This window comes from Asterias amurensis, chromosome 20 (genome assembly GCF_032118995.1).
Source record: "Asterias amurensis chromosome 20, ASM3211899v1".
Classification (NCBI taxonomy): domain Eukaryota; kingdom Metazoa; phylum Echinodermata; class Asteroidea; order Forcipulatida; family Asteriidae; genus Asterias; species Asterias amurensis.
Window position 1 is genome coordinate 2,377,215 of NC_092667.1, and position 26,376 is coordinate 2,403,590.

At 39.0% G+C, this 26,376-nt stretch overlaps 4 protein-coding genes across 5 annotated transcripts; 2 read left to right on the forward strand and 2 right to left on the reverse strand.

Moving 5' to 3' along the window:
• The first annotated feature begins 254 nt into the window (after nucleotides 1-254).
• Nucleotides 255-5,917, forward strand: LOC139952612 (uncharacterized). The gene is made up of 6 exons (XM_071951803.1): nucleotides 255-735; nucleotides 1,110-1,403; nucleotides 1,860-2,398; nucleotides 3,192-3,420; nucleotides 4,289-4,432; nucleotides 4,790-5,917. The coding sequence occupies exons 1-6, from the start codon at nucleotides 564-566 to the stop codon at nucleotides 4,936-4,938; spliced, it is 1,527 nt and encodes a 508-aa protein (XP_071807904.1). The 5' UTR covers nucleotides 255-563; the 3' UTR covers nucleotides 4,939-5,917.
• Nucleotides 5,918-6,047: 130 nt separating this feature from the next.
• On the reverse strand, nucleotides 6,048-9,348 carry LOC139952613 (uncharacterized). The gene is made up of 3 exons (XM_071951804.1): nucleotides 8,833-9,348; nucleotides 7,606-7,728; nucleotides 6,048-7,293 (listed from the first exon to the last, which is right to left on the reverse strand). The coding sequence occupies exons 1-3, from the start codon at nucleotides 8,872-8,874 to the stop codon at nucleotides 7,018-7,020; spliced, it is 441 nt and encodes a 146-aa protein (XP_071807905.1). The 5' UTR covers nucleotides 8,875-9,348; the 3' UTR covers nucleotides 6,048-7,017.
• Nucleotides 9,349-10,263: 915 nt separating this feature from the next.
• Nucleotides 10,264-13,478, forward strand: LOC139952302 (oxaloacetate tautomerase FAHD1, mitochondrial-like). Its single transcript, XM_071951390.1, has 3 exons — nucleotides 10,264-10,350; nucleotides 11,679-11,775; nucleotides 11,972-13,478. Exons 1-3 carry the CDS (start codon nucleotides 10,280-10,282, stop codon nucleotides 12,476-12,478), a joined length of 675 nt encoding a protein of 224 aa, XP_071807491.1. The 5' UTR covers nucleotides 10,264-10,279; the 3' UTR covers nucleotides 12,479-13,478.
• Nucleotides 13,479-15,827: 2,349 nt separating this feature from the next.
• Nucleotides 15,828-25,762, reverse strand: LOC139952240 (cytochrome P450 2J2-like). Of its 2 annotated transcripts, none has more exons than XM_071951311.1 (5): nucleotides 25,080-25,762; nucleotides 22,858-23,015; nucleotides 21,263-21,900; nucleotides 20,011-20,329; nucleotides 15,828-18,176 (listed from the first exon to the last, which is right to left on the reverse strand). In XM_071951311.1, the coding sequence occupies exons 1-5, from the start codon at nucleotides 25,259-25,261 to the stop codon at nucleotides 17,992-17,994; spliced, it is 1,482 nt and encodes a 493-aa protein (XP_071807412.1). In that variant the 5' UTR covers nucleotides 25,262-25,762; the 3' UTR covers nucleotides 15,828-17,991. The 2 variants fall into 2 exon arrangements, with proteins under 2 accessions (XP_071807412.1, XP_071807411.1); XM_071951310.1 differs by having other exon boundaries at nucleotides 20,011-20,335.
• Nucleotides 25,763-26,376: the final 614 nt, after the last annotated feature.

The window sequence follows — 26,376 nt, forward strand, 5'->3', positions numbered from 1 at the left end:
TCGAAGGATACAATGATATCAATGTATATATATATATAATTTACCTGTAGTGACATGAGCTATGCCAGAGAATTTGACTCTGGCGTTATTCACTAGCCTTGTTTTCCCCCTCAGCATTTTCTACCACAGATAGCTATTATTGTCATTATGACGGTTGATTGCACTTGATTTAACGTTTTTTTTTCAAAACACTTTGCAAAGGCTGGCCTACTTTAATGCATTGCGTGTTAATGCATTGCAGTGGTGAGGTTACAATGCGGTAACAACATGTGTACATCTTCTTGCCAGGTAGAGTTTTTTTCTATAGAGAACCGTCTTGCCGCAGAGTAGTTTTTTTTCTTCAGATGACACTTTACAGTTCGGAAAGAGCTGTCCTGCTTTTTTACTACTACCTGGGCGGAAGGTAGAAAATCTGCTACATGGGACAACTATGATCGTTATTAATTGCACATGCAGCGGAGTGAGTTCTTAATTGTTCCAATTTCTACACTAGCCCTTTGCGTAACCGAGGAGCAGAGTGAGTTTGACCTCTATTTCTACCTCCATGGTTTGACTGACTCAAAATGGACGGAGTAGAAGTACGGAATCGCCCGTCAGTTTTAAAGAACTATCGTCCTTATTGCATTGTGTTCATCGTAATGGTGGAGTTCTTTATTTCGACTGGACTGCTGTTCAACTACAGTATTCTGTTTGTGAGTTTACAAAATGAGTTTCACTCAAGTGCCGTTTTAACAGGTAATGTGTCATCTCAAAATATATTATAGTAATGATGTTTTATGTTGTTTGGTTGTGTGTTTGTTTGTTTGTTTGTTTGCTTGCTTGCTTGCTTGCTCGCTCGCTCGCTCGCTCGCTCGCCCGCCCGCCCGCTTGCTTGTTTGTTTGTTTGTTTGTTTGTTTACTTGTTTGTTTGTTTGTTTGTTCCCATCAAGCTGCCTCCATCTTGGTCATGTTCCTCTTGGTCATGTTCTAATAACAACAAAGAATGCTGTTCTACCAGCCTCGGTTTGGTAACATTGATATAAATGTGAGAAATTCAAGATGGCCTCACCTTAATATGTCTATACTCGTTTCTCTAATAGTAATTTGAATTTTTGAATTGTTATTTACAGGTTGGGTGGGGTCCCTTGCCAGTTCGCTAATAGGGTGTGGCAGTCCTATCTCTGCCTCAATAATTACCCGCTATGGTTCCCGAATGGTAGTTCTACTAGGCGCAGTTATGTATTCAGCAGGAGTTTTAGCTACATCATTTGTACCAGATCTTGCCTATGCGTATTTGACATTTGGAGTTATTGCTGGGCTTGGAGCAAACTTTATATTCCAAGCTGGGATCATTCTCCTCGTGGCTTGGTTCACTGGGACAAGCTCAACGGGGACTTCGCTGGCTTTACTTGGATCATCATTTAGTGAGTCAAAACTTAAGTTTAGTATTTTGGGAAAAATACTTCATTGTCATATTACACAAATCTTCCCTGTCTGAACGATGATCTCATTCATAATGACATGTTGTAATCGCATTGGACACCTTTTATAGAGCGCCAGGCAACTTAATTCTGAAGTCGCAGGTTCAACTCTCCCTCTAGTCAATTTTATTTTGTATATCCAAAAATAAATTAAAACATGTATCCAGTTAGTTTCCCTTGTGCACATATTATTGTGGTATATTACTTGATAGCACTGTATACTCAGTACTTTCCCGAGTTCTGTAAAAAAACACCACACACATTACTCGGGTGGGATTCGAACCCACGACTTTTTCAATTCTAGAGCAGTGTCTTACCAACTAGACTACGGAGAGGCAGTTCGAATCCTATATTTCAGCAGCACAGCAAAGGTTAATATATTTTATTCTTCTGATTTAGGTGTACTGGGCGGTGCACCTCTTCTCAACGCACTCATACCGGCCTACGGCTGGCGAAACACTCTGCGGATCGTGAGTGGTGGGAGTTTGGTTTTAGCTCTGGCCCACGGAGCTTTCATTACCGAACCGAAATCTGACCAAACACCACAAGACGTTACAATTGATGATATACAATGTAAGACGATGGAGCAAGGCATAGAGGAGAAACCTGATGGTGGACAGAAGACGGTTCAGTTGGAACAAGAAGCCCAGACGACGTTCCAGTCGGAACAAGAAGCCCTGAAGACGATTCAGTCGGAACAAGAAGCCCATAAGACGTTCCAGTCGGAACAAGAAGCCCAGATGACGTTCCAGTCGGAACAAGAAGCCCTGAAGACAGTTCAGTCGGAACAAGAAGCCCAGAAGACACTTCAGTCGGAACAAGACGCCCAGACACTTACGCAGAAATATGCCCGACTCGTCCGTCAAATTGACGCCTGGTTGTGGTTTGTTTCTTCAGTTTTGTTCTTCATTGGACTGTCATTTGTCATCATTAATTTCGTAAGAGAGCTCAGTGTTAATAAAACACACATACTAGGCCCTTTTTGGAAACCACGGCATCGGTTTCGGATTTGACTTCAGGCTCCGTCCTCTCGTCTGAGGCCATGAATAACACGTACGCAAAGCATGCGCTATTTGTCAAAACAACCGCGGGGCTAAACTAGTCTGAGCCGAATCTGGAGCCGAAGCCGTGGTTTCGAAAAGGGTCATAATAATGGCCAACATTTCAACATTTCGTATAACCTGCAGCTGGGTCAAGTTTCAGAGACTCGAGCAGAAAATACTGCTTGACAATGTTCTGCTAAGCAGAAATAAGTTTGATACCAGTCATACAAGATGCATCGTGACACATGTCATTTTGGCTGGTTACCCTGTTATGTTTTGCTAAATGTTTTTGCTTAAGCTACTCTTTTGGGCAAAGTGTTTTTATCAGAGGATCATGGTTTTTGTATTTTTAGTGAGAATTATCACAAATACATTTCAGTAGTTTCGTGCACATCCAATTGTGCGTTCAAGTTTGTTTTGTTGGGTTGTTGTGGGGTATTTGTGTGTTTGTTTGGTTGTTTGTTTTCTGCAATAGTCAATCAAAGGTGGTTTCGTTGTTCTAGATGCTACTTCTCTGCTACGAAAAAAAACCTTTCCAGAACATGCCATGCATAATGGATCAAATTTTTTTTCTTGAAAAACAGTCCATGATTAATGCCATTATTTTGGTAAACAACAAAATTGCAACTAACTTTTTACTTTCGGAATGCCACTTTATTTTAATCATTATTTCTCCGATCTACCATAGGCCAGCTTCATGGAATACGACCTACACTTTACATCTGACCAAATCTCCATTACTTTTGTGCTGTTTGCTGTCGGTGAAATCAGTGGAAAGATACTGCTCTCGGTTATTGGCGACCTCTTTCCATTCCCGAAGCTTTATGTTCTTTCGGCTGGTATCTTCCTGGGTGGAGCTGTGTCTGGACTGATGACTGTTTTACGGACGCTTCCACTCATTTATACCCTCACATTTTGTAAGTTGATTTGCCCCCCCCCCCCCCAACCCCTGTAAAAGGCCGTGTTGACATTTGGAAGTTGTTAAAGACAGCATTGATGGTGTATCTCAATAAAAAAATATGCATCAAATAACTAATCTGTGGAGATTTGGACTCAATTGGTCATCGAAATTGCAAGAGAATATTGAAAGAAAAAACACAAAATTTATGTGCTTTCAGAAGCCTAAAGGCTTCAGGCCTGAAGTCATTTTAATTTGAGTGAGAAACTTCCCTTTTTCTCAATGTTTTATACTATCAACAGCTCCCCATTACTCGTTACCAAGTAAGTTTTTATGCTAACAATTATTTTAAGTAATTACCAATAGAGTCCAGTTGCCTGGGATCGGTCGAGTTGGTCTTTAAAAAGCGTTTGTAACCGTTTGTTGTAAAATGCATATGGTTAGAAATATGTTGTACAAGTAGAATACAATGATCCACACAAATTTGCCTCGAAATTGCGTGGTTTTCCTTCAACTTTATGAACTAACACGGTCGGCTATTTATGGGAGTCACAAATTTGACTCCCATAGTGGCCGACCGTGTTAGTCGACAAGGTAAAAGGAAAACCACGTAATTTCGAGTGATACTTGTGTGGATCATTATACTATACTTTTAAATACCTTTCTAACCATAATGCATTTTATAACAAATGGTTTCAAACACTTTTCAAATACCAACTCGTCCGATCCAAGGCAACGCGTTCCTTTAAACCGCTCTTTAAACCGCTCCATGTCAACTGCCCCTGCACGACACCCTTTTTCAAGAAAGGTTCGCGTACATTTCTAGTCTGGATATGTAATCTTAAACAAAGATATAGCCACTAATGTTTTACAACTTCATGTTTTAGGTTTAGGCTTGTCTCGTGCTATATGTTTTGTGATGCCGTTTCCTGCTGCAGTTGAGTTGTTTGGAGACTGCGGATCAGACATTGCTACCGTACTGGCAATTTTTCCGTTTGGGGTTGGCGTTCTGATTGGTGCACCCTTATCAGGTTAGTCTTACCCCCAGACGTTATTGACCAGTAAATGGTTTCTCAGACTATTGATTGAGAATTCATGTATTGGAATATTATTGGCGTCAACATTCGAAATTCGCAAGGGAAATCTATCCACCTGAGATGTTGTCTCCCAATATGTTATGGAAAGTTACATGGATTGAAGGAGGATTCACAAGAGGGCGCTGTCAGAAGTAAAGTTTGTACACAGTTTTCCGTAAGGGGGACAGAATCTCCCTGCCACACCGTCAATGTAGGAGGTCCCTTCAGGAATACCATAATTGGATTGTTCAAGTTGGTAAATAATAGGCATTATTATCTTGTTTAATATTAATGACATTTTGTTTCATGTAGGTGGACTTTACGATTTGACGGGAGACTACACGTTGAGTTTGCTAGTTCTCTTGGGGATGTTCACTCTGTCTGGTGGTTTAATGTTGCTCATACCAATCAGGAGAAGGATAAGATCATGTGGATTACCAGAAAGTACAATAAAGTCTTAAAGGCATTGGACACTAAAAAGACACTATACATAAATAGTAAACTTGTGTAAATCTCTTAGGGTGAGTGTTTTTCCTGAAGACGAGCAGAGTATACTGTTCGAAACGTCGATACCATACCGGCTCTTTCAGAGCCAACACTCACCCTAAAAGATTTATACATGGTTGTACCCGCCAGTTTACTATTGATTTATAGTTTTTTTCTCCACACCACGCAAAGCTTCAAACAATACGCACTGGGCACTATCGGTAATTACTCAAAATAACTGTTAGCATAAAAACCTACTTGATAACGAGCAATGGAGAGCTGTTGAGAGATATAACACTTGGTGAGAATTGGCTCCATCTAAAGTAATGTATTTTTTATTTGTCTATCGCTCCCTGGGGCCAATTTCATAGAGCTGCTTCAGCAACAAATTTTCTCCAGCACGAACATAGCTCGCTTATTTTACACATGTTACTGGCCAAAACTTCATACCATATGATTGCTTGTGACTGGTAAAAATTGAGTGGAATTTGGCCGGTAATCTGATTTTTTTAAGCAAGGATTTGTTTGCTTGAGTAAAATTTTGTGCTTAAGCAGCTCTATGAAATTGGCTCCTGGTCTAATGTTGTCAAATTTCATGTCAATTTTATTGTTGTCCTTGTTTTATTTGGTGGCCTTGTTTTTCTCTAGTGCGTTGTTAATTGTTTATCGCAAGTTTTATCATTAATTTTCACAATTTATTATATTTAATAAGGCGGTATTTATTTTTATATTATGTTTAAAATATTCTATTTGTTATCTATTTTTCTAACACGTACACATTTTGAACCTAATGTACTGTGTTTTGCCTGAATGAATAACTACATTTTTGTATTTCGTCCATCCCATTCCCTTTTAAATTGTAATATCTTTTAACTGCTTTATTATTTGATTAGAATACTTTTGCATAAACAACTTTAAAAATATAATCTAATATCATGTGAGTTACATTTGAACACCATTAACCCTTTATACAAAATATTCAGAAAAAAATATTCAGAACCATTGTGGAATTCCATCAAATTAGCGTCGTGACTTCTGAAACGCTGAATACAAAGGGAGAAATAAGAAAAAAAAACGCATCATCTTAAGTTGGATTATAAAACTTATTTATTGCGAAACATGACATAAGGGTGAGGGTACAACAGGTAAAAGAAAACAAACGAAACAAATTCGGTTGAAAAACTTGCAACCCAAAGTAACGTTCTCAGTAAACATTACTTGTCCTAGTTAAATGAAATGTTTCACAATTACGTTTTATCTAAATTGATATTCCACAATCTATTGTTTCGAGTATAGAAATATAAAGATATTTTTATTATAATTTACTAAATTATATAATATGTTTTCTAATACATTTACATTCCTAAAACTTGTTGCTTCCATGTGTCGATTTTTAGTTGATTTAGTGTAATCTGTTTTTTTTTTTTTAACTTTGATCTTTTTTGGGCAGATTTAAATCAACACCTCACCAAGGCGTAGTTTAAACATAATAAGACCATTTAGGATGGCGAATTTGTTTTTATAGTCGATTGGGTTTTTTTCAGAAAAGTTTGCACTGAGCATGGTTTATAAAACGGTAATGTATATATATATATTTTACAATGCGAAAAAAAATTGCAGGACACCAGCTACAGCCATGTTTATTACAACAGTTTGGTTGGTAACTTGTTTCTCCATCATAACACTGGTTTTCCATACTTTGAAACAGACGGTATTAGACTCCGTCTGGTATTCCCGGTTCATGACGTCACAAACATGTCTGCTATCACAACATGTACACATTATTGCTTTAGTAGTCGGTCTTAGTATACGGAATGCACAAACCGCCATCGACTGCCATATTTGATGATAAACTACTATGGAAAAGTACACGCGTGTACAACTCTCAGCCTCTGATAACCTTTCACACTTGCTCGTTTCATCAAAGATGGCGGTCAATGACGTCATGGGCAATTGATCTATTTTAAGGTCCTTAGATATCTTATGGACCAGCTTTAATGACGTCATCGGTTTGCACTTGAGCTCCTTTGAGGTGGGGGTGGGGGTCTGTCATATTATTTAGGGTACGGATAACCTCCAGTGTTTGGGTACGTGGGTGCAGATGGGTAGCCAGGAGGTGGAGGTGCAGAAGGGTATCCAGGCTGCGTCTGGTACCCAGGCTGCGGTGGATACGGCGCCTGTGGATATCCTGCCTGTTGTGGGTACCCTGCATGTTGTGGGTACCCAGTCTGTTGTGGGTACCCGGTCTGGGGTGGGTAACCTGGGTAATGAGCTTGATTTGGAGGTGGGACTTGTCCTGCTGGGTATGGCTGCTGCACGGGAGGTGGGACCTGAAGAATTGACAAAGAAGGGATATAATAATATATTGGTTTCGATGTTAGGACTTGCAATAGTCTATTTTGGTTGTTAAGAAAGTAAGTCTGCTGCCACCTAGAGTCTTGAATATCTGCCATAAGCCATTTTGAGATGTGGTGAACACATACGACACTTTCTATTTGATTTAGGTAAATGTGTCTGCGTACGCCCAAACGAAACAGTGCACTCCTTTAATTGTCCGCCATGCCTCAAAAAGGCTAATTTTATAACCCTGCCTACTTCTACCCCCTTGCCATTAAAGGGAGGGCATGTTTGGAGTTACTTACATGTACATGAACTACCTTGGTGGGTTCAGTGTGATGGTTAGTACTTGCTGCACCAAGGGCAGCTCCCACGGCAAGACCTGTGAAGAGACCACCGTGGTGATGGTGGTGATGGCCATGATGGTGCTATAATATAGAAGAGTACAATATTATTAGAGCAGAGTACAATATTATTAGAGCGCGCAAGTCAAAATTAATTACGTCTTTTGTAAACCTTGCGATGCCCCTCCCCCTTTCAGATTTACACGACTGGTATGGTTCCTGCAGCAAACAAATACAAACTGCAGTACTTATGTGCACAAGCCTATGTAGAAAGTGTTTTGTAAAGTTGATTTCACACTTAATAATCATAATAATTTATTCATTTATATTGCGCCCATTCCATAAAATGTACACCAAGCGCATAACAAAATAATTATACAATTAAAAAAATTTACAACAGGAAAATAAAATATACAGCAATCCAAACAAATGAAAATACAAGGACCTTACAGAACAATCCGCAAAGATAACAACTTTTCATGTGAAGAGACAGTTTGACCCAAAACATATACAAACTGCAGTATTTTGTACACAAGCCTAGTAAGAGTATTCTAACTGGAGTCAATTTGTCATACTGAAGGGTCATAGGTCATAGGGCATGTCGGTCTGGCCTGTCTGTCTGTCGTTGAATCTTGCTCAGTAAATGTCAACTTAAATTAAAATAGGCCTAGCTGTTCATGAAAAACATTACGATATCCATCTTGTTATTAACAACGATTAAATAAACTGTAGTTAGTTGCCCGCACACAGTGTGCAAGTTTTATCTGAGACACATCGGTAGTAGGCCAACTTACAAATTGTTAATTGAGGCCGAAAACCTTCTAGAGTTTACAAGGGTTTAGACATCATGTTTTCTCCGTTCAATTAACGTATGTCCAACTCGACCACAACGAGAATCAACTAAAAAGTGCTACACAATGAACATGAGTATTGATTACTGAATATCAGCGCTATAACACCGACAAAGCGGTGTACGGGTAAAACCAAAACTAGTACAGCAGACATGGACACATAAATAAATATTAAACTTGCTGGTACAACAATGACTGTGTAAATCTCTTTTGTGTGAGTGTTGGCTCCGAAAAGAGCCGGTGTGGTATCGACGTTTCGAACAGTATGCTCTGCTCGTCGTCAGGAGGGATTGTGGTAGCCTAGAAAAAGGAGAGAAATAATGGATATTCAACTCACATGATGACCGAATCCATGGTGGCCGTGGTGACGATGGTTCATTTTTCACTCGCTTCGAATTCCTCAACAACGCAACTCAGCAACGTTCCGAAACTCAACAATGCAACAGTCAGCAACTCTCGAAATCAGTTTAGTGGGTAGATGCGCTATATTTGTCAATAAGCTTTTATGCCCACTTCAGAAACGACTGGATAAAACTGGTTGGCTTTGGTTTAAAAAAAAACAACAAACGATCGCGTGCTAAAACGGTTGGACCTTGTCACTGTAATCTTTGTTATGATTCGTCGTTGGACTTTGATTTGATGACGCAGAAAGGGACTATTTACATTGTGTTTGTTTCATTAATTAAATACTTGGTATTATTATTCGTTTTCTTTTGACGAGGAAATTCATTCCACTGAAATTATAGTTTCTATAAACACACCAATGCCGTTAAACTGTGACAGTTAACTACTGTTCACGTTTTACACATGAACGACAATAATGTTTGTGCACACGTTCTTATCGAGCTTTTGCTGCAGCAACGACCGAAACGAGCTATAGGCCTTAGTGGTTCGTTTCCTTGTTTTGCTATTGCTACATTTTATTTTCTGTACCAGCCAACACTGTTTCAGACGGGACTATTTCTTTAGAAGCAAATGTGCTGGTATGAAATTTACGATAAAAAAGGGCCACACAGACAACATTAATAATACCTATAAATAAAACCGTCACACGTGAGAACAAACCATGAACTGCGTTCATGGAAAATTACAATGACGTCACTGTTAATCCACAGGTCAAATCAAAGTACACATTACTGTAATTTAGTTTCATTATCAAAGCCCACTGGTTGTAAAGTTAATACCGGCCCGTCAGGAACACGAAATTTAGAAGTTCGGAACACAATCGGGACCACAATTGAAATCATGCACTGCTATTGATGCTCCTTGTAAATATAAAATTTGAGTAGAAGCATGCATGCATGAGGGGGTCTGCACGGTTAGCCCAGTGGTGGCGGTTTGTGCCGTCAAGACAAGACAAGACAAGACAAGACAAGATGCCAAACGGCTGACCTGCCCAAAAAAATGTAAAGAAATCTGAAGTTAGTTGTACTTTGTCTGAATAAAAAAATATATATATTATTTATTTTTAAGAGATTAAAGACTTACATCAGCACTTGTTGAGATTAATTTTTGAATATTTTAGCAAATTAGCACTGGCTTCTACGTGTGCGCGGGCATCTACTGCATGCTTGGCGCGCCCCAACCAAAGTCGGATTTTTATAAGGCTCTGGCGCACCCTGCGACCACTTTTCCATTCATTATGAAATATAGTAGGCCTAGCCAATTTAATAATTAAAGAGATATTCCTTAAAAAAGTGGCGGCATACAGACAGTTTTCCGTAGGGCGCCCTCTGACGAACCTGTACAGGATGGCAACAAAAGGGGGCGTTGTTTTGATCAACATGGCGACTTCCAATTTATCTCGTTTCGTGGAAACTGGTCGCAAGATTGTCTGCGTTGGTCGAAATTACGCGTAAGAAACAGATTTATTCGTTACTATCTATTACTTTAAAGATTGGATGTTGCTTCCATTATCTGATCAAATGCATTTACCACCGCTTTTTTCCCTCATGCATGCAAACCAGTCCAGACTACGTTCATTTTAATACGTTGTTGAGAGTCCATGATGATCATTCGATTCACATGACCTTTTTCTTACACAGTACACACAGGGGCGCCAGTCTCTGTTGCATGACACCATTTCCTTCCTGCGTGCATGTCCCATGATCACACGTCGCGTGAGCACAAGTCAACCAAATTGTAAGCACAAAAACTTGCTAAGCAACACAAAATATTACTTGGCAGAAACTGGTTGCCAATGCCAGCCAAAATTCATCATAATAAAGTTTTTGTTAACATTGACTGGTGCCCCACCCATTTTTTTATTTACAATAGTATATAGTACTTTAGTAGTAAGTTACTTATTTAATTGCATGTACTTTAAGTAGTACTTAAAGGCAGTGGACACTATTGGAAATTGTCAAAGACTAGCCTTCACAGTTGGTGTATCTCATCATATGCATAAAATAACAAACCTGTGAAAATTTGAGCTCAATTGGTCATCGAACTTGCGAGATAATAATGAAAGAAAAACACACCCTTGTCACACGAAGATGTGTGCGTTTAGATAGTTGATTTTGAGACCTGAAGTTTGAGGTCTCGAAATCAAATTCATGGAAAATTACTTCTTTCTCGAAAACTATGGCACTTCAGAGGGAGCCATTTCTCACAATGTTTTATACCATCAACCTCTCCCCGTCACCAAGAAAGTTTTTATGCTATAATTATTTTGAGTAATTACCAATAGTGTCCACTGCCTTTAATACTCCTCAGTGCTGGATGGATACTTGGTTACTTTTAGAAACTATAAGGCTTCCCCGTGAGGAGCCTTATTATAGTTTCTAGAAGTAGATACTTGGTTATCTAAAAAACACAGTAAGAGTTTACTTTCAACTCCAGTGATTGTAAAGATTAATTTGGACTCAATTGGTCATCACAGTTGCAAGAGAGTAATAAAATTAAAAAAACACCCTTGCTTGTTGCACACATTTGTGTGCTTTCAGATGCCTTATAAAAGGCTTTGCAGGTCTGAAGTCTTAATGTCAGTATAAGAAATAACCTCTTTCTCAAAAACTACATTACTTCAGAGGGAGCCGTTTCTCACAATGCTTTATACTATCAACCAGCACTTTTTTGCCAACAGTTATTTTGAGTAAGGGGAGTAATTACCAATTTAATCACGTACCATTATATCTTGATGACAGGGTCCAATTTAAGTTGTTGTCTTGTATTCTCTTACAGGGCCCATGCCTCAGAGCTAGGAAACCCTCTGCCCGCAGAACCGCTCATCTTCCTGAAGCCAACGACAGCTTTCATCACAGAAGGCACTCCTATTAAAGTAAGAACAAGTAGACAGTTAAAGCATCAAACGGATGCAACACTTAAATACATGGTGATATTGAACCAAACAAAGCATTAAACAGAAATCATATTCTATAGATCACAGGATCAGTCTTGGGAGTGTGTTTTTGTTCAATCAAGCAAAGATGAGATATTTATCTTTTTCTAAATGTTGCATCACTGTCTATCAACAGGCCCCGCCTGGATGTAAAAATCTTCACCATGAAGTTGAACTGGGTGTGGTCATATCGCAACCTGGTAGCAACATCCCCGAGTCCTCGGCAATGGACCATGTGGGCGGTTACGCCCTCGCCCTTGACATGACGGCCAGGGACTTTCAGGACGCCATCAAGAAAAAAGGAGCACCGTGGACATTAGCGAAGATGTTCGACACCTCTTGCCCCGTGAGTGGTTTTCTCGCCAAGGAGAAAATCCCTGACCCTCAAAATCTCCAGCTTTGGCTGAAAGTCAATGGTGAGACGCGACAGGACGGTAACACCAAAGACATGATCTTTACTATCCCCATTTTGCTGAGTTACATCAGCAAGTACATCACACTTCAAGAAGGGGACCTTATACTGACTGGGACACCCTCTGGCGTCGGACCGGTGTCCAGTGGTGACGTAATCACGTGTGGTCTCAGAGAGAACTCGTCTACGACAGATAAACTGAACATTTCGTTTACAGTTGCTGATATGTAGAACCTTAATTATTATGTTTTGACAAAGTACCTTTGAGATAATGCTAGAGGTGCGCGCCATTCGTGGGTAGGAATGGCCGAGGGCCAAGCCTGGGGTCAATATTCCCATCCCACGAATGGCGCGTACACCAAGGGCATTATGTGACTTAACCTCCAAATGTGACGTCATGCTATATTGTTCCAGTGCTCCATTATTTTGCACACATGGCCTGATAAAGTTGGCCATCCCGCCATTTAATCAAAATAATGGAGCGCTGGAAGAATTGCATGACGTCACAGGTGGAGGTTAACTCAAATTAAATTTTATCAATTTATTACTAAGAGGTGCTGCTTAAGTATAATCTCATTGTAATTTTTGATGATTTTTTATAGGAATGATTTTTGGGGTTGAACAAAGAATTGACTAGAGTGGGATTCGAACCAACGACCTCCGGATTAACGTGCCAGCGCTCTACCAACTGAGCTATCTAGCCCTATATTGGCCGTGTCCCTATTTTGTCAATATCTTTGTTCGGGGGTGCTAGTCAGAAGCCATACAACCGTTAACTGCCGTGTAGCCAGGGATCACACCCAAATTAAGATACAACCTGGGAAGCGGCAGCCAGGGGATCACCTTAAGGGGATGCGACTTTTTGTTTTCGCGACTTTTTGTTTCAGATATCAACATTTATCATATCAGATTTTGTATAGGTTTACTCTTTCAGATGGTTGCCTCCAGATTACTATTTTTGGCTACTTGCTTTTTCTTTTCATTGTTGTTCTCAAGTGGCGGCAACAGACTAGCTGCTTCATTTGTCAGAGGATGCAAATGTAAAATACTGCCTAAAATAAATGTTGATTACAAGAATTATTTCATAATTTATAGTGTTTTTTATAATTAAAATAAAAGCAATTGTAGCATAAAAAAAAACGTTTATTAAAATATGTTTGGATGATAAAACATAAGCCTCTATCTCTGATGTAGTTAGTTCATTTCTGAAATTGATATTAAACTGAATAAAGGGGAATAATTATCATTTGAAACACAGCATTCCGACCAACTGTTCTTGTTGTTTTCATTTAACTTTTTATGGATTTTGGTTAAATATCCGTAAGTGATATTATTTCGGTTTTGTTGAGCTGTCGCCTTTTACACGAATTACTGTCCGCAACACGAATTATTGAAGAAGAGATATCTGTATCTCAGCAAACATCTGGATCAACGATCCAGATGTATGGATCAACGATCCAGATGTGTAGACTTGCCTAGTCCTTGCGCGGCCTCCAAAACAGTCCATGTATAGCGCCCTCTACCGGTTTCTAATACAAAAGAACAGGGTCACCAAGTCGAGACAAAATCAACTAATGTTTTGATAACATGCATGTACCATCATACTATTGGTCATGTTCAATTCATTCAGTTTTTTATTTGTCAATGCTGTCACAATACAATAATACAATAACGCACATTTATGTCGAAATTTCAAAAGCAATATATGGGGTATGATATATTAGATACACAATGGTTAATAAGCAGCAATTTAAAAACAACATTAAGGTATAAGGTTAAGCGAGATACTTTTGTTCCCTAACCTCTGGACAGACAAACATTTGGTACTGCCAAGGTACGGTAACATGAACATAGGACAAACAAAGACAAGGGACAATGGACAGAAGAACACATGTAGGTGTACCAACAATAATAATATACACAAAAGCTAGCCATCATTAAATTGACTCGTGCTATTAAAGTCATTAACTAAATAGTTATAATGAATATGCACTGAGTAGTAATTGTTTTAGATTTCTTTAAAAATACAGGTAGAGTGGTTGCAGATTTAACAGCACCATCCAAATTATTTCAGTATGCAACCCCACGCTGAACAAGGCTGTTTTTATACATTGAGGTTCGGTTGCGAGAAACCAATACAAATGTACAATGAATTCGAGTGACTTCTATTTCAACCCCAGCTTGGGTTAAATTTTATGTGCTGATGACTGTTTTTGCAAATTCACTTTGATGTATAAATCAGACGCGCACAAGTTACATAAAGTGACTAGATATATTTTCATGATGTGTAGCTGTTTTTTCACCCTCTTCTATACCAGTCGTCATGTGAGCTCGTTTGGTTGTGAACCGCCACTTCCATTTCAACCCCAGCTTGCTTTGAGTTAAATTTTATGTGCTGATGACTGTTTTTGCAAATTCACTTTGATGTATAAATCAGACGCGCACAAGTTGTACATAAAGTGACTAGATATATTTTCATGATGTGTAGCTGTTTTTTCACTCTCTTCTATACCAGTCGTCATGTGAGCTCGTTTGGTTTGAACCCGAGGTGTAACATGCCCTTGCACCTGCGGGCTAACACTTGCACATTGTTTAAACTTCTAACCCGCAACTTTCGTTGGTTATGTTTAAATAAGAAGATCTTATAATGTGTTTACTGACAGCCCAAGGTCCCATGTCCTCGGGGACGATCACTAACGGATACAACAGGCAACTTGCGGGTCAGGCTGTCTCGTTAGTTCAGACACAATGAACACAACTTATACGTCCAATTTACATTAAACTTAAACTTCATTCAACTTGCACGGTTTGAAGATAATGATGTTAGAAAGCTTCCCTTAAAACATTACTTGCTGATGTGCTGTTTTTGAGAAATGAGTTAAACAATTTCACGAACTAATTAATAGATGTTAAATTTGCATCGGGGATAAAGAATATTAATTTTGGTTTTCCCCATAAGAGTCCTGTGAACAAATTCACAGGCTTATTACTCGGGTGGGATTCGAACCCACGACCCTTGCAATCTAGAGCAGTGTCCTACCAACTAGACTACCGAGATTGCCCGGTAGCTAGAGGCAGTTCGAATCCTATGTTTTTGGCAGCGGGTACCGCAACGATATAATAAATGTTAAATTTGCATCGGGGATAAAGAACATTTAATAATTTCACGAACATTTTGTATCAGCATGTACAATGGATTTACGCGACTCTCCTGAAAACGTTGCTCTGTGTGATTTTCACTTTTTCTCAACAACTTGATGACTAATTAAAGGAACACGTTGCCTTGGATCGGACGAGTTGGTCAAAACAAAAGAGTTTGTAACCGTTTTTTATAAAATGCATATGGTTGGAAAGATGTTTTAAAAGTAGAATACAATGATCCACACAAGTTTGCCTCGAAATTGCGTGGTTTTCCTTCTACTGTGCGAACTAACATGGTCGGCCATTTATGGGAGTCAAAATTTTGACCCCCATAAATGGCCGACGTGTTAGTCGACGAGGTAAAAGAAAAACCATGCAATTTCGAGGCATGTTTGTGTGGATCATTGTATTCTACTTTTACAACATCTTTCTACCCATATGCATTTTATAAAAAACGGTTACAAACGCTTTTCAAAGACCAACTCGACCGATCCAAGGCAACGTGTTCCTTTAAGCTGAAACTTTTACAGGTAAATAACACAGCATAAATACATCTTCATTCAAAACGAGTAGGGGTTCATGTCCTGGCCCAAAGTTAACCTCTGACTATCCTCAACAGCACTTCTTGTTTGTTAAGCCCTTTTCACACGTAAACAAGGGTACCTTGCTAAGGTTGTCAAATTTTACAAAATGTACCACCTGTGAAAGGACAACAATTTTTTTCTATTGTCCAAGTTTTCTTGCAAAAATCTTGTCAAACATTGCTTCAATTTACAACCATGGTAAAATTAAGCAAGGGACCCCAGTTAAATTGATGCCTTGTGAATAGCACTTGTTTAATGTTTATTTGGTTGGTTGGGTGGGATTCAAACCCTCGACATTCTCCAGATGGCTCTTATAAATAGACATGTGGAAAGTGGGAAACACACATCATACACAGGGCGGGCGGTGTAACTCCTTCTTAGTACATATAAACTGGTTAAAATTAAAATAACAAATTAAACTTCCAAAATGTAGATATAGTCATAGACGTGATGTGAACCACCAAAGCCAGGCTGACAGTACTATGGCGCCCAATGACCATGCCCTGACTTTTATCATTCAACATCACGCCACCCTCGCCCCATATCATTCTAATCATGACCACATAAGCAATTACCGGATGGAGGAATGTGATTGCGGAAAGAGTTATGAATATTCAATACATTGCTTATTCATCTGATTGGCTGTAAGTCTGCCAATAGAATGCCAGTATCTACGGTTCCTGGCGAGTTAAAGCCATTATACACTTTCGGTAAACAGTATTGTCCAAGTCCCACACTTCGTGTATCACAACTTATATATAAAATAACAATCCTGTGGAAATTTAGGCTCAATCGGACATCGGAGTCGGGAGAAAATAACGGGAAAACCCACTCCTGTTTTCGCGCGTTTCGCCGTGTCATGACATGTGTTTATAACAAATCCGTAATTCTCGTCAACGAGAATTTATATTGTTTTACCGTTTTCTCAAAAAATAAAGCATTTCATGGACTAATATTTCAAGAGAAGTCTTTCACCATTACCTTCTGTAAACCCTGTAAGTTATATGTAAATCTGTGAACTTTTTTGTTTTTTTCTGTACCGAAAGGGTACACGGGCTTTAACGCAATACCCACATGATTGTTCAGAATAGTAATTGTTTAAGTATCCATTCATGCAGTGGACACTATTGGGAATTACTCAAAATAAATATTAGCATAAAAATTAAAACCTTACTTGGTAACAAGCAATGGAGATGTGTTGATAGTATAAAACATTGTGAGAAATGGCTCCTTCTGAAGTAACGTAGTTTTCAAGAAAGAAGTAATTCTCCACGAATTTGATTTCGAGATCTCGAAATCAAGCATCTGAAAGCACACAACTTCGTGTGGCAAGGGTGTTTTTTCTTTCATTATTATCTCGCAACTTCGACGACCAATTGAGCTCAAATTTTCACAGGTTTGTTATTTTTATGCATAATGTTGAGACACACCAAGTAAGAACACTATTAGTTGGTGTATAGAAATTTGAAAATAAGTTACCCTTCTCAAGGCTGTAAGTAATAAACTCGATAATTTGGTAAATAAATTGTGATAATCGAAACCAAAGAACAGTCTCTCGTATTTGTAGCACTGACTCCGGCTATTGATAATGTCCTTCCTCCATGGTTGCACTGACATTTCAAACTTACTTTACACACTGTTGGTTTATGTACAATAGAAAATTGAAAATAAGTTACCCTTCCTAAAGTTCCAACATAATGCAAGAACTGGAAGAAGTAGTGAACTCGATTTGTAAATAAATTAAGTTAATGTTTCTTGGAAAGTAATGTGCAGTGTATTTGTATCACCATTTCTGGTTGTTGTCCTTCCTCCACGGTTGTACTGACACTGTTGGTTTATGTAAAATAGAAAACTTAAAATAAGTAACCCTCTCCAAAATTATCCACAATTCCAACAAAATGCAAGAATTGGAAGTAATAAATTTGTAAATAATATGATAGAGTTTCTTAGAAACCAATGCACAGTCGCTCGTCACTGACTCCGGTTGTTGTTGCCATTTCTCTGTGGTGTACTGGCAGTTCAGTTGTCACGAGGAATGGCACATATTTTAAATGGGAGAGGCGAGAGTGTGACCCCAGCCACTGCCTTGAAGGAGATTGGTGGCGAATCCTCTGGTTTCTTGAAGGTGAATCGATGGATGAGGCGAGTGAAGAAGACAAACATTTCTGTCTTGGACATTTGCTCCCCAATGCACATCCGGTGACCTGAAAGGGTGCACAATAACGTGAATCTAAATATTAATATTCATCATTTTGTCAGGCTAAATCACAATAGACCCCTTGCATTGTCCGCCATCTTTGATGAAACGTGCACGCGTGAATGTCTTTCATTGGTTGAGAGTCGTGCGCAGCGCGTGCACTTCCCATTGTTTTACAACATCAAAGATGGGTAATGGGGAGTGGTTGATAGTATAAAATGTTTGTGAGAAACGGCTCCCTCTGAAGTGACGTGGTTTTCGAGAAAGAAGTAGGTGTTCACGAATTTGATTTTGAGACCTCAGAATTGGATTTCAAATGAGGTCTCGAAATCAAGCATCTGAAAGCAAACCCATTCGTGTGACAAGGGTGTTTTTCTTTCAGTATTATCTCGCAACTTCGACGACCAATATTGAGCTCAAATTTTCACAGTTTTTTTTATTTGATGCATATGTTGAGAAGGCTGGTCTTAGACAATTACCAATAGGGTCCAGTGTTTTAAAGGGCAGGGGTACAAGGCATTTTCTCCTTGGTAAAGGGCACCCTAATGGGGAAATTGTAAATTTATACTGGGGCATTTCATTTGCATCAAGGCAGTGACCGGGGGTGGCATGAAGGCAATCGCCTCCGTAAAGTAACAAGCCTATGTACGTCATTATTGTCAAGAACATTCGAACTTGTTGGTGTATCCCAACATTTTATATCAATCAATCAATCAATCAATCAATCAATCAATCAATCAAAGGTCATTTGTAGAGCGCCAAAATCAAGAGTTTGTGAATAGTATATGCATAGTAACAAATCAGTGAAAATTTGTACTAAATTGGTCATCGAAGTTGCAAGAGAATAATGAACGTAAAATCCTTTCTTGCACAAATTTGGCTTTCAGATGAAAAGGCATTAAGTATTTTAAATTAACCTCTTTTCCCAAACTATAGGTTACTCCAGAGGGAGCCGTTTCTCTCAATGTTGTATACTATCAACAGCTCTCCATTGCTCGTTACCAAGTAAGTTTTTTATATACTTACAACCAATAGGCCTAATATCCAATGCCTTTTGGGGTCAAAATACATGACGTATTATACTAACAACTATACCATACTATATGGTGTATCCCAACATATGGATACAAGCCTGTGAAAATTTGGGCTCGATTGGTAGTTGAAGTTGCAAGAAAATGATGAAAGAAAAAAACACCCTAGTAAGCCTGTGAAAATTTGGGCTCAATTGGTAGTTGAAGTTGCAAGAAACTGATGAAAGAAAAAAAAACTTGTAAGCCTGTGAAAATTTGGGCTCAATTGGTAGTTGAAGTTGCAAGAAAATGATGAAAGAAAAAAAACTTGTAAGCCTGTGAAAATTTGGGCTCAATTGGTAGTTGAAGTTGCAAGAAAATGATGAAAGAAAAAACACCCTTGTAAGCCTGTGTGAACATTTGGGCTTATTTGGTAGTTGAAGTTGCAAGAAAATGATGAAAGAAAAAAAACAAACTTGTAAGCCTGTGAAAATTTGGGCTTATTTGGTAGTTGAAGTTGCAAGAAAATGATGAAAGAAAAAAACACCCTTGTTGTACAAGTTAGTGTGCTTTCAGATCGGAATAAAAGTCTTCTGGCCAGAAGACTTTTATTATTTTGATGAGAAATTACATCTTTCTCAAAAACTACGTTACTTCAGAGGGAGTCGTTTTTCACAATGTCTTATACTATCAACATCTCTCCGTTGCTCAACCAAGTAGGTTTTTATGCTAATATGTATTTTGAGTAATTTCCAAACGTGTACAGTGCCTTTAAAGTCATTTTTTCCCAATTAAAATACGGTTGGGTCAATATTGAAATGTTATTCTTACCTGTAGAGAACGGTATCAAGCCCTCCCCTTTAATGACCTTCCCACCCTCGTCCAAGAATCTTTCCGGGTTGAATCTTTCTGGCTCCGAAAATTTCTCAGGGTCGAGACCTATGGCCCCGATGTTAGCAAACACGATGCTACCTTTAGGGACATGGTATCCCCCGAGCACGGTGTCTTGTGACGCCCTGTGTGGTGCTCCAAGTGGTACAACATTGCCAAGGCGGAAGATTTCGCTGATGCAGGCCTGGGTGTAGGGTAAGTTGACGGAATCGGACATGCGGGGCTCACGGTCTCTGCCAACTACTCTATCCATCTCATGCTGTATCTACATAGTAAGACAAACATCACCAAGGTTAGAATGACCAAACCAAAGGCAACTGAAACATCTGAATAGTGGTACCGTGACACTTTTTGCATTCAATTCATATTTGTTGATAGTGATCCACTCATTTTCCAATAGAGTCCTTATGAAATGGGTTGAAAAGGTTACCCGAGTCACATTATAGTGGTTAAAATGCCACTGTTTATACCCGTCAAATTAATTTTTTGTTAAAAGACAATTGAGCTTTTCACTTGTTTCGCTCCGAAAGAGTATCAAACAGACCCTAATGATTATGTTTTACATCATTTTAACGCGAGGTAGTAACTTGTAGCTTACCCACTTTCACAGTGGACTCTATCTATTGGAAAATGAAGTGTATCACAGAACTCATTTTGACCTTGGAGCCCATTTTTGAATTGAATAAATAAGTGTAATCAATTCTGACATTATTTATGCTTCATCTCTAAAGCATTAGAGACTTTTTAACAAGCTGACAATATCCCTTTAATTGTTACCGTGTGCGTGTCTTAGAGCACCGGAATCAAGCCCTTGTGTTTCTGATCAGCAGAGTGTGGGTTCGAGTTCCAGTAGTGATACCTGTGTCCTTAAGCAAGACACTTAACCATGATGCTTCGGATGAGACGTAAAGCTGTTGGTTCCGTGTGTTTATCCTTTGCCTATTGATATTATGTATGTATTGATTTTGTTCAATCAAGATTGATTGACACACGCACGTAAAAGAACCCAGTATACTTATCAAAAAGAGAAGGGGTTCTCCCCGGTGCTTCTGGTTTGATTGTCTTTATATTGCACAACTTGTAGACCATTCCATGGTGCTGAAGGAGTAGGTCTCATAACTCAAATGTAGTCCCACATACCTTGCAGGAAAAGCGCGCTATAAGCAACTGTTTCCGTGAAACTGCGTCTTACCTTTTGCTGTATCTCTGGGTTTGCCATCATGTACAGCATCCCCCAACGAACTGTCGTAGACGTTGCTTCAGTCCCAGCAATAAACAGATCCCCCACCGTTGCGTACATGTCATTCAACCTGATGTTAGACCTCTCATCACCCGTCGCAGCCGCCATTTCTTTAAGGTACACATCGATGAAATCCCGCGGGTGCTCCCCATCGAAATCCTTCTGGTGCTCTTTCACAATCTCCGCGGTAAATTCACCGATAAGTTGAAGATTCTTTCCAAGTTCTCGCACAGGCGGGAGGAACCGTGCGAACCAATGTGCCCCGGGGAGGATCTGCAGGAACCCCGTCATCCCCCCGATCAGTTGGATGTTACGGGAGATGGACCGGAGTAGTCGCTTAAAGTTCGGGTCGTCATAGTCGTACCTCTTGCCGTACACCGCCTTGCAGATGATATTTGACACGGCGTTGGCCAGAAGGATGTACGGGTCGAAGGCTTCTCCTTCTTGTTTCTTCATCTCAGCCACAAGGCACTCGGCCTCGATCCCAATCACGTCCCCGTAGTCTGTCCTATTCAAGCCGAAATCCTTCATGAAGGTAATTGCGATCCTTCTCTGGGCTTTCCACGCATCGCCGGATGAGAAAGCTACTCCTGAAACATGTCACAATAAGAGAATCCCCAGTAAATTAAAGTTCTTTCCAAGTAGTCCAGCCGATTTCACGAAATGCCAGGATTAATTCAAGTCTCGAGTTTGGACGGGTAAATACGAGCGCCTAGAACCGATCGTTTTAAATGCACAGGACACATTTTGGTAATTACTCAAAAAAAATAATGTCAGCATAAAAACTTGGGAATGCTTGATAACGCGAAATCAAGAGCTGTGTAGGCCCTCTAAAACATACGTTTAAAGACCACCTTCGGTAATTGTCAAAGACCAGTCTTCTAACTTGGTGTATCTCATCATACGCACAAAATAACAAACCTGTGAAAATGTTGTCGTCAAAGTTGCGAGATAGGCCTAATAATGGAAGAAAAACACCCTTATCACGAAGTTGTGTGCTTTCAGATGAAATCAAATTCGTGACAAAATTACTTCTTTCTCGAAAACTATAAACGTCACTTCAGAGGGAGCCGTTTCTCACAATGTTTTATACTTAATTAACAGCTCTCCATTACTCGTTACCAAGTAAGCCTTTAAAATGATGGGTATTTGATTTAAAGACAGTGGACACTATTGGTAATTACTCAAAATAATTATTAGCATAAAACCTTTCTTGGTGACGAGTAATGGGGAGAGGTTGATGGTATAAAACATTGTGAGAAACGGCTCCCTCTGAAGTGCCATAGTTTTCGAGAAAGAAGTAATTTCCACGAATTTGATTTCGAGACCTCAGATTGAGAACTTGAGGTCTCGAAATCAACCATCTAAACGCACACAACTTTGTGTGACAAGGGTGTTTTTTCTTTCATTATTATCTCGCAACTCCGATGACCAATTGAGCTCAAATTTTCACAGGTTTGTTATGTTATGCATATGTTGAGATATACCAAGTAAGAAGACTGGTCTTTGGCAATTACCAATAGTGTCCACAGCCTTTAAAACCTTACCTTCTCCATCCACTGTATGCCGTACGATCTTCACCGAAGGCCGGTCACAAAGCAGCCTGTTGTGGAAGGCTTCCCTTATAAGTTCAGCACCGTGAATGACAAAGATTTTCAACACAATGCCGTTTATCATGTATATTGGACCAAGCTTGGGGTAAAACCTACAAATGTGCAAAAATAAAATAACTAAATGATTTTATAATTTGTCTACATTGGCCACTGATGCTTACATATTTCAAATAAGTTAATAAATAGGTTTAACAAAAATATAAAAAAAAGTAAATAAATAAATCAGAAAAGAAAGAAATAGTTAAATAAATAAATAAAATTATCGATCAATCAATTGATAATATTGAACAATAAAATAGAAAATAAATTAATAACATAGAATATATCCACCATCAATGAAAAAATAGAAAATGAGAGCAAATTGTATGAGAAACTTGATTCAGACTAAAAGTGTTTAGCTAAGTAATTGCCCCATCAACAATGCCTCTTCGATGTGCATTCTGTAGAGTACATTTTAGTCTCCGGTTTGTTTGTTTGATTTTTGTTTGTTTGTTTTTTCCTCCCTGCCTAAAATGCTTTAGTTCTGGTGGTACACATCAAATGCGAACTTGGATGACAGCAATGTTGTGCCAGTTAATAATTGATAAAATAAGCCTTTTGAGGTATGGTTGAGGCAATAAGAGTGCACTGTTTATGTTTCGGTGTAAACACACAACATTACAAAAACTTCATAGTGTTGTAGCAGTGTGTCTCAAAAAGGCTTATTGAGATCTTTATCCTTGATGTGTATTTTGGCAATCCCTCACACCATTGCGTGAGCTGACCCTGATAAGGGCGTGAGCTGATCCTGATAAGGGCTACACTGACCATGGTCAGATAATCATGCGACAACCATTTTACATTTGGGGGACACAGAAGATTATAAATAAAAAAGCTTACAAGTTGTTCAGCAGATTGATGTATCAATTGATAATATTGTTTAAATTGCAAAAGTAGTGCCATACGTTAATTATAGAAGAAATTAATATTCATACTTTTAATCTGATGATGACAAGACAAGTCATGCTTGCACGAAAACGTGATTATCATTAAATCGAAAAAATAATAATAATAACTTTCGATTTATATAGCGCCTAATAACTAACACTTAATTCTCTAAGCGCTTTACATCAGTGCCCCGGTCATAGGGCCAATAACATCCCTTTTTAATGTTTCTCAGCTCCCTGGGCAACAGTTTATATCGCTCCAAAGGCTTTTTCATTCACAATATCAACCTCTACCCTCGCAGGTACCCATTTATTCCCCTGGGTGAAGAGAAGCAATTATAGTAAAGTATCTTGCTCAACGACACAAGTGTCACGACCGGGATTCGAACCCACACTCCGGTGAAAACGCACCAGAACTTGAATTCGATGCTCTTAACCACTCGGCCATGACACTCTAGGCAAGAACTGTAGGCGTCGTTTCTGAAAGGGCAAACCAAACTCTTTATATTTGATAAAGAGCTCCCTTATGAAGAAATTGTAAAATTCTGCAACAGTTTAAGGGCACCAAGGCCAAGCCCAGGGGGCATGGAGGCAATTGCCTTCGTTGCCTCCGTGGAGTATCCAGCCTGAAAGGCACTAAACCCTCTCCCATCACTATATTTATTATATAAATAAGTATTTTTATATTTCTTATTTTTGTTCTGTAATTTTAAAAATAGTATATATATTTTCTTATATTCTGTAATTTCAAACGCAGTTCAGCCTCTGGCTGCCAAGACTGAATGTTTTTGTTATAAACCAATAATGATATACCCACTCAACTATTGCTACATTACATTGATAGTATATTCTACAAAATCATTTACAATGTATATAAGCAATATTTTATTTATTCTAATGCTGCTATTTATGGAACAAGCTATCTGCTATTAAAACCCAGAATGCATCGTCTATTGGTGGTTTAAAAAAAATACATACAAACAGATCAATCGTTACGTTAATTTTAATCCTCTTTTTGTTTATCTTTAAAACCTGTTAAATATTTTTACTCTGAATGAAAGCATATTAATTTTTAAGAAATGTCTTTCCTTATTCTCAATTTGATGACACAGGACCTTTATGTAAAACAGTCGTTGTGGCTGATATTTGTATCCTGTATAATAAAGATTTTGAAATAAATAATAAATAAATAATTTAAGAGGAATAAGTATAACCAATTAATTGTCTTACCAGTGGAAGATTTCGTGAGGTTTGTCTCCGATGTCAACTCCATGATACCAGCGATCCCATAAAACAGGCAGAAGATTTGGAATAGGCGGATAGTTCGGCGGGGCGCCTTGGAGAGATTTCTTGACAAAAAAGATGAACGCGAGCACTGCAGCAGCACAACAAATAACGAAAGCTAGATCCATGCTTCCTAGTCCAATAGTTGCTTACCACATCAACAGACACGTTAAAATGGTTCACTCAACAATCAAGTCAATATTATATTTATCGTCCACTCATTCATAGAGATCGACTGATGTGTGTGTGAGGGGGTTATAATCCTCAGCTAACCAGGGTCCAATTTCATGGCTCTGCTTACCGCTGAATACTGTGCTTACCACCGAGCCGAGTGAATTACACTATTCTATAGGATGTACAATGTAAGCTTACGCAGAATTCCACGGTAAGTATGGCCTTGATTGGTTGTGAGAGGCGCGAAAAAGGCCTAGGTACGAAGTTATCATCGTCGGTGATACCAAAGATGCGCGCGATTGGCTGCGACTCAGCCTGGGGCTATCGTGTCCACACGTGTTTCAGCCAGAACCAATCTTTGGCCAGAACTGAACACAGCTCCTAACAATATCATTGTACTCCTGTTGTGTGGTGGTGGTAGAAATAGTCTGACACTCAGACTGAAAAATAATAGCTTCAGAAATTAGCTGCTCCGAAGTACCGAGTATACAGTGCTAAGCACACATCGGTGCACACGGGTAATAACCAAAATGAATATTCTTTATCTCCGATGCAAATTTAACATAATAGGGGCGGTAAATATGCGTAGTGTTCCTAAACTGAATAGGTCTGGTTGTTGCATAACACCCTATTGTTAATACGTTCGGGTGCAGTAACTATACAATAGTCTGCCTGCTGAACCAATGGCCAAAGTGAGTTGAGTAAGACATTACTCGTTGTCGAGGCCAACAAATTTATTCGAAAATTTTCGCGTTACTAATATTATTCTGTAGAGTTATTCAAGTCCGTTCTCGTAGTTGATATTAATTCAAGAATTCAAGAAGGGATAATCCAGAGATTAACGGATTACAATAAAGACATGAAAGGACTGGATCGTATGAAAACAAACAAACAATAATATGAGATGAGACCAATGGATCTTCTATATCCACGGTCACACCCTAGGCCCCAACTATTAGACTGCTTTGGGTCATCTCTACCCTCAGTCACCTAGGCCCCACACCCTCACTGTCCCCTGTGCTTGTTCCTACTGACACGGTTCAGTGAGCACACACCCCCCACACAACCC